General features: G+C 39.4%; 1 protein-coding gene across 1 annotated transcript in view; it reads left to right on the top strand.

The window, feature by feature from the left end:
• The window catches only part of NRK (Nik related kinase), a 92,130-nt gene extending 88,216 nt beyond the window's left edge, over window positions 1-3,914 (top strand). The window contains exon 31 of the mRNA XM_084293816.1: window positions 231-3,914. Within this exon, the coding sequence (XP_084149942.1) occupies window positions 231-314 (84 nt within the window). The 3' untranslated portion in view covers window positions 315-3,914. The remainder of the gene's footprint in view (window positions 1-230) is intronic.
• Window positions 3,915-8,673: the final 4,759 nt, after the last annotated feature.

Raw genomic sequence — 8,673 nt, forward strand, 5'->3', positions numbered from 1 at the left:
AAAAAAAAATATATATATAGCAAAAAATATAACCCAGTTGTAGTACAAGCACTATTTCCCTTTAAAAACTTTCTTTGTCAAAATTGAGGTGTGATTTATATATCCTGGTACTTCGGACTGTGATGTTCTCTCATATTTCACATATAGATAAAAATATTTTCATAAATGTACACTGACAGTAATTTATGTTTGTTTTTTTTTTCCCTTTTTTTCTTTCTCCCCCTTTCTAGGTGTTCTTTGCATCCGTACAGTCAGGAGGCAGCAGTCAAATTTACTTTATGACTCTTGGTCAAAATGTACTATTTAACTGGTAAATCACATCAAAATGAAGGATGCTTTGAAATTCCCTGTAGCTAGCAGTGTAAAATGCTTGAAGGTAATATATGCAAATTTGCACTTTTTACCTACAAAAATATTGTCATATAGAATTTGTATTCTTTCAGTTTGGAAAGAATTCCATTTTCCTGTCAAATTATTGCAAACATGTTTAGTTTGTCTTCTCAAACATGCTGCAAAACAAGACTGTATTCACAGTGTTAGAGCAACTTTAATGAAGAATGTAAAGTCCCTGTACTCAGAAGAGTTTACAATTTCCTTTTTTACAGATAATGTAATATTATCACCTTGAACTGAAGTCTTTCTTTTTTGGACAGCAACAGGTAGATACAAAAACAAACAAGTTGGATGGCAAATTGGAATCTATTTTGAATTGGTTTTTGGTTGGTTTTTATTTTGAGCAAGTTTTACTGTTGCACCAAGACTCACTTGTGTGAGTCTTACGATCAGTGGAAGAGTGACTTTTCACAAAGGGGCCTACCTCAGGCGCAGACGCTGAGGGATCGTGTCCTGCAGTAGGGAGAACGCGTGCATTTCACTGCAGAGCGGTAAAAGCACCTACTTCGGGACGTGCCCCACATGGCAGATTTTATAAAATGCAGGGGACAGACTCCGTGTTTCTCTCAGGGCTGGACGCCTGAGCCCACAGACACAGTTACTGTAGAATGTATTTGTAAAAACAGTTTAAATAGTTTGTCAAAATCATGTATGCATAAAGCGTTAGGGACCTGAACCTGTAATTTTTACTCAAACAAGGGACCCATACTCATGTGAGTTGATTTAATGGCACTACCCCTGTATATAAGGGCACAGGATCAGGCACCTTCTTTTCTTTCCTTCTTGCTCTTTCAGCAACAAGTCTTCATGTATTTGTGTGTAAATACAATCTTTCCAAAATGGGTATTAACAAATGTATTCTTAATATAGTTATGAAAATATCCAGAGTTACTCTATTATAAATAAGAAAATATAAATAATTTCAGGTGCTTTCTATGCTAACTGCATCTAAATAAAGCTGCATCCACTAGTGTTATTGGTGCCAGTGTTTCTGCATAAACTCTGTTCTCAGGGGCATGTAACTTGGCCATAAAACTAAACAGACATTCTGTGATTAAATTGTAGGGTTTAATGCAGCCAGCATTTAGCTGATATTTGGATGTGCTTTGAAAATGTAAAACATCAAGTGTAACACAAAAGAGCTTATTCCAGACATGATATAGTATGGATGACACTGTAGGCAAAAGTGAAATTGATAGCTACAGTGTTTGAAAATAGTTTGGTTTTGTTTTTACTTGAAATATGTGATATTGGAAGGTGCAGGGAAAGTGTATTGGAATATCTGGTTGTCTACCTCAAGGATGATGATACAAAATTTGCTAAGAAGGGGAGAAATAAAAGCTGTTCAAACTGGTATCTGTTTTGTACAGCGTGTCAAATTAAGGTAGTGTTAGCCATCATTTTGTGGCCGATGGGTGCTCTGCCTGCAACCATCAGCTCCAGAATTGGCATCTTCCCATATAATATCAGCAGAGAATCAAACTTGGGGCTAATCGCCTCTTCCCCATGGTGGCACCTCAACTGCTGCAGGAAGATAGAGATGCCAACACTGCTTCTCTCTTTGTTCTTTGGCTATGTGGAGGACTGCACTTTCCAAAGTTATTAACCTAGCACTTTTCATGAGCACTAGCTTATCTCAAAATGTATAGTGTTTTTTTAATGAAGTATTTTCCTCTTAAATGGTTAAAATTACAGAAAAAAAATAAGCCTAAGCCATACTAAAAAAGATATGCAGTTATATACTCAAAGTAAATTTAAATGTATGCAAGTGATCAGCTTGTGTGTAAAATTTTAGAATCTGAGTGGTATGCACTGCCTGGGCAAAGCTGTGTGAAATCAGGTCTCTGGCTATTTGTAGTAATATTCCTACCTGTTGTCCATGCTAGGGCTGGGACAAATGAGCAAAAGCTCTGGGCTTATTTTGGTCAATTGTTATCAAAAACAAACATCACCAAAAAAAAAAAAAAAAAAAAAAAAAAGATGAAAGTTACAATTACAGGCAAAAGAAATTACAATCAGAAATACAATTTACTTGCTTTTACTTCAAATAAAAAGTCTAAGAGGCTGTGAAGAAAGAACACCTTTCATTTTGCACCCAGTAGGTGTGCAAAACTTGCTTGCAAAACTGCTCTTGCTATAAGCAATCAGTGACCCAGGCTGCTCTACAATATTTCTAAAGTGTGCTTATCACAGCAGCCTCTGCATAACATGGACGGCAGGTGAAATTTTCCCCTTCTCCCATTTTGATGACAACAGGTAGGAGGCAGGTTTTCCCTGATGCTAGACATTAGTTTGAATGGATTTAACAGAGTACCGTGGGAATTCAGATCAGCTCGTGCCAAGAGCTTAAAGAAGCAAAATGTCATCAAACTTTTTTAATATTACTGCAACAGAGAAGTTTGACAGTAAGTTGACGCTCTGTGAAGATGTTTAGCTCTCTACCAAGAAAAACAAAGTGCATTTGAGAGAGGGGATGTGTTCTACTGCATTAAGGTGTTAAACTCTCATTCTGCTTCCTTTTGTTAGTTCTCTTTTCTTTTGAGCTATGATTCAAATCAGTGGTTGGATTTCCACCTGTCACTTTGCATGTAAAACCATTGGAATTATTGGGATTAACATCCGTGTGTAAATATGGAAAGAATCAGGACCTTGGAGGTGAATGCTTTTAAAGGGTTTAGAAGTGGTATTCCAAATCGTAAGGCAGTGAGGTGTAACGAGGAGACGAATGTGTCATTTTCTCTCCATCAAGAGAAAATCAGAAGGGGTGAAGATGAGAAGGCTCAGAGATGTTGAGAAGAGTAACTGAAGAGAGTAGAAGTAACTGAAGAGGAGGAGAAAGCTGAAGAAAATAAACTAGAGTAGCCAAAGGGAGACAGTGGATGTCTGGAACGGGTGTATTGCTGTAGGAAGAATAATAAAAAATAAAAGTTAAGAAACGTTAAGGAAAGTAACCAAAGAAATGGAAAGGTATCTGGAGTGACTGGGTGGTCTGAACGCTGACTGAGGGTGTTGTGAATAGTTAATAAAGCAAAAGCTCAAAGGCTGGAAGGAAAAAAAAAAAAAACAAAAAAAAAAAACAAGAGACTCAAGGTTTTCCTGACATAAGTTTAACTATGCAAAATGTGTATCAGCCCTGTGGTTTCTCTGGCTGTACGTACCCTCTCTCTAACTCTTAGGACCACAGGGTGAACTGCCCAACGGTTTGGTTTTCCTCTCATTTCACTTTGATGCGAACAAACGCGATTGGGGCAGCAGGGCAGAACATCACGGTTCCACACCAGTGTTTCTCTGGTGCATGCAGTTGCCTAACGGCAGGTGGTGCTCCTCACACTGCATTTGCCTGACCGAGTGTGCACTAACACTGCAGCGAGAGCGTTTTCTACATGCCTGTTTTCATTTAAGAAGGGGTGAACTCCATTCTGCAGCCTGACCCTTGATGCGTGACTCCACAACCTGGGAACAATGCAAGCTGTGTACTGTACGTCATGTATGTTTTTTTTTTATCGTTCCCTGATGTTCAACTTGTACAACTGAAACTAATAAAAAAAACTCTGAAAATCAGAACTAATGCTGTCCTTGTAAAATTTTGTTATCTTGGCATAAACTATTGTAAAAGTCATATATTGTTTGTTTTCGAAATCCAGTCAGCACACCTACAGAAATGCCTGGCTCTTTCTGCCTGCAGAGATGAAATAACGTATTTCCCTGCAGTGGATAAAGATGTTGAGTTGACAATGAGAGTTCAGGCTCCACAGAATGCACGTAATGGTGACAGCCAGCGCTGTGCTGCTAATGAGCTTTACAAGCAACTTTCCCTGCTTCTGCCTTTTCCTCGCACACACCCCCAGTGGGCCCAGAGAGAAACAACAGCTTGCAGGCACTGACACGGCAAGAACTGCTTTTATGACTGTTTATCAGCCTGAATGCCAGTGTAGCCCATTTGCTTCTTCTCAGGTATGCTCACGTCGCCTTTGTTGCCACGTATGAAATTTCCCTAACGCAAGAAGTGATGGTGCATTGTAGCTGTAGCATTTGAGAGTGAGAATTAGGAAATTTGCCACTTATGCCAGTGCTGGAGTTGGAAAGGATAAGGGTTTTATATATATATATATATAATTTTAATTAAAAATATATATATCTTAAAATAAAGAGTAATTTTTTCTAGAACCGGCATGAAAAATCTTGTACCCAGCTCCAGATATGTGTCAAGACTTGCAGGTGAGGACCCCAGGGTTTACTTTTTTGAGGTGATCCTTTGATTTCTGCCTGTAGGTAAGTGTTACCTTGGCAAAGGTTAGTAACACGCACTGAGAAGTGCCAATCTTCTTACGCCCTGTTTTTCTACTTGCTTTTAATAATGTCATATTTTTCAGAGGTGTGGCTGTGGGTTCCATTTTCCCTGTCAATTACTACACTTTTTTTTTTTTTCCTTTTTTACCCCCCTTAACTAAGATAGTTCTGCTGTTGCCAGGAAAAAATCTAAGGCCAATATTTGTTTGTTTTTACAAAAAGATGCAAATTTCTCCCTTCATTTAAAAGAAAAAAAAAAAAAAAACTGGCAGGGTTTTTTCTACAGAAGTTTCAGGAAGCAGAACTTCGAAAGTAGCCAGAACCGGCCTTTGTACCTTTTACAAAAGGCTTATACATGTGAAAAATAGAAGCCCATTTGCCATTCCCAGAAACACTTCTCCATTTTTGGTCAAGTTACAGATGGAAAAATAACTGTTCACATGTGCTCAGTATAATCTCTTGCAAAAGCCTATCATCTCCCAAAGTCCTAGCAAGTGTTTTGTTCCAGCCTGAATAAGAAGGAAACTTAATATGAAGGAAAGCTTATAAAAAAAGAGGGCAACTTTTTGCTCAGGGAGACAAAGGGGAATGGTTTTAAACTAAAAAAGGGGAGATTGAGTGAAGAATTTCCTCCTAACATCTCATCTAAGAGGGTGGTGAGACACAGAACAGGCTGCCCAGAGAAAACTGTGGATGCCCCAACCCTGGAAGTGTTCAAGGCCAGGCTGGATGGGGCTTTGGGCAAGCTGCGGTGGTGGGTGGCATCCCTGCCCACGGCAGGGGGTGGAACTGGGTGGGCTTTGAGGTCCCTTCCAACCCGAGCTGCTCTGTGATTCCGTGGTCTCATCCTACCCTTAATTGTAGTAAGATGATGTGGCAAATAATGACTAAACAAAAAGCAATCTGGCCCAACTAAGGCACTTGTTTGTGTGACTGGTAAGTAAAATTCAACTGTCTAGCAACAAAGAATTAGTCTTTCTCTGCTCATCCTTGTGCATGATCCTCTCCTGCTCCCATCCTGGGTTGTTCAACTGAAATGCTATTATGAAAACAGAAAGTTGCAAATTGTTAGAAACTGAATGCACTTGGACATGCCGGAGCAAGTCCCAGACTCCATCTATATGCTGTAGCCCTGGTTCGTGTGCTATAGCCTCTGGCACAAATCATGGAGGAGGTGCACGCTGGACTCCGGGACAGCTTTCTGCCATCAACAAGACCAGGACTCTCCATGACCTTCTTAAGGCAGCAGCCATAATCACTCCAATATGTGACTTGCTTAGTCCTCCTCCTCCACACACACTTCATTCTAGCTTTACACACTTGGATCTTTTTTTTGCTTTATGTTCTGTAACATGCTGCACAAAAGAAGCACATCAGTGCCACAAAGCAACAGTGAGATGGCTGTTAGATTCTGCACAACATAATTAAGCAACTGTTTATTTAGAACCTATAGGGCTGCTAAAAATAGCCAGGAAGGGAAGGCATTAGCAGGCACTAATAAAAGACATAAAAATTCCTCTCTCCCTGGAAAAAAACACCCTACCTTAAGAGCCCTTCAAACCTACTGCGACTCGTTAGAACTGCCCTGATCCAAGCTGCATCCATGCTGCACCTAATGGCATAAACAAAAATTTCTATTGTCTCTATGACAAAAATACACTTCTGCAAAGAAAGCAATGCAAGTCTGCGGTTTTGGGGTTATCTCCCATCATATCTGGAACTTAAATATGTTCATACACTTTGTAATTTGCCAAATATTTGCTTAAAAAAAAAAAGCCAGGTATTACAAATAATTTAATTTGTAAAAGAGTACATGTAGGTGGCAAGATACAACTGTGCACATGCACACAATGCAAGCTACAGAGTATATCAGACAAACAGTAAGTACTTTTGTATTACCTATTGCTGCTGGACCTCAAAGAAATAGCATTTTAATTTTATATTTGTTTTATATTAAAAAGTGGTTTGTTCTATGGTACGGAATTGCTCTGGAATTAAATTGGTTCTCCAGAGACCATCATAAAAGCTATCTTACAACTTCAGCGCCCTGTTTAGACAGCTGTATTTAAATTAAATGTAACAAAAGCAAATTGCAATCTATATTAAAGGTTTTCTCTTAGACTCTAAGATCTGTGCAACGAATCAAGGTTCCACGTAACAAAAGTGTAAGAGATCCTCCTGCTGATAGCCCATTGCTTTCTTAAACTGTTCTTCAAAATGCACAGAGCTGATTAAAGGTCAAGAGCATGTCATCTTGGCAGGCATGTTATTTTAGTATTACTTAATCACATCCTGTTTTCAAGGTTGAGTTAACAAAAGCACCTAAAAGATGAGGATGAAAGGTATTGAGAGGGCTATTTTATGTTTTGTCCTCAAAACACCTCGTGGTGAACAACTGCTTTACAGTAAGCTTTATGATCTTCTGCGGTAACTCATTTCTTTTTAAATCCACAGCATCACATTGCATACTTTTATGCTCTTCATTTTGCTAATGTATTAAACTTAGTATTTTACAGAATGTAGTAAGTTTCTCCTATTCAGCGTAGCCTGCTCCTCACTGCTATAGAGGCTGACTGCTGTTTTTCTGAAGGTGTGTTGTACATAAGAACTGAGATCCTCGGCTCTTAACTTTTTAAATTCTGATGCAGCCATTTGATGGCTTGTCACCATTCCTTACTGATTCTCCAAGTCTTTCTGAACTTTTCTAATACCATCTCAGACTCCATCCATCCCATCCCACTGGTCAGGTATGGCAGGGTGACATCTAGAGGAGCTAAAGATGTAACTGGCCATTGAAGCAAGCTGTTGACTGCAGTCAGAGAGATTTACCCTGCTTCAGTTTTTAAATTGGTATGTTAGCTAGACACCTGCTGGTGAGAAAGAAGGCAGCTGGAGTAAGTCTAGGAAAGGAACTATCTTGTATCTGAAACTGCAATGCATTCAAATTTATCCAAAATTTATATAGTATTAACTCTACTATCCATCCATATTAGTCCATTATCACTCCATAAAAGCTACAGCCTCATCATTTTCCTTAGTCAAAGCCCAGTGACTTACAATAATAAAAAATCCTGAAGACGGTGTGGTACATGTACCAATTAGTACAGCTCTAAATAAAATACCTTTCTTCTGCAAATCACATCACAAGCACGATGCAGAGCAGCTGGGAACAGTCCCCAGGTTTCCCTCATAATGCCTAGTGACACACATAAACATCGAAAGAATTCTACACCATGGCTCCCTGGGGACGGTTTGCATGTGATGTGAAATCATATCCGGTGTGATCTCACTAAAAAGGTGTTTGGGTTGTGTTCACTTCTTAAATCACAAATGCCACTTTATCAGTCCACACAAAGAACGTGTGTTTACAGGGGAAAATGAAACAAAAAAAAACAACTGTTAAAGTTTTACTCAATACTCTGGCTTCAACATAGATAGCAAGAATGACTAATATCAATTTTCCTCAATAAGGAGTGCACTATTACATAAAATCCATAAATTCATCCAATGACTAGGGTACTACAAAGGCCAGTAAAGATTTGTTTTTATACCCCAATGTCTGAATTTTTTGGTCTGTTTTAAATGGTTTTAAGCAGCTTTTCCAGTTTCCCTATGGCAAAAGCTCCAGCTGCAGAGGCAGCAGCCTGGGAACACGGTCCTTCACTGAGAACTGCTTTTGGCCTTACATTTGAAGCAGCACGGCCTAGGCTGTAGCCCCACTTTGGTCTTCTGGATTTCTAAAAGTTACCTAGACTGGTGCCACGGTAAGTACTGGGCACAGCTTCTCTTTTAGTGGGTGACATTGGTAGTAGGGGGACAGTTGGACCAGATGGTCTTCGAGGTCTTTTCCAACCTTAATGATTTTGTGATTCACTTCTGGCCCTTTTATCCTTCCTTACCTCGGCTTCCTGCTCTGTTCTACTGAGCAGGGGAGCTTGGCTTTACGTAGACTTGACAGCCTGGTAGGTTCTAATATAATAGGTTCAAGGG

The sequence above is a fragment of the Netta rufina genome (genome assembly GCF_964035555.1).
Source record: "Netta rufina genome assembly, chromosome: 12".
Classification (NCBI taxonomy): Eukaryota; Metazoa; Chordata; class Aves; order Anseriformes; family Anatidae; genus Netta; species Netta rufina.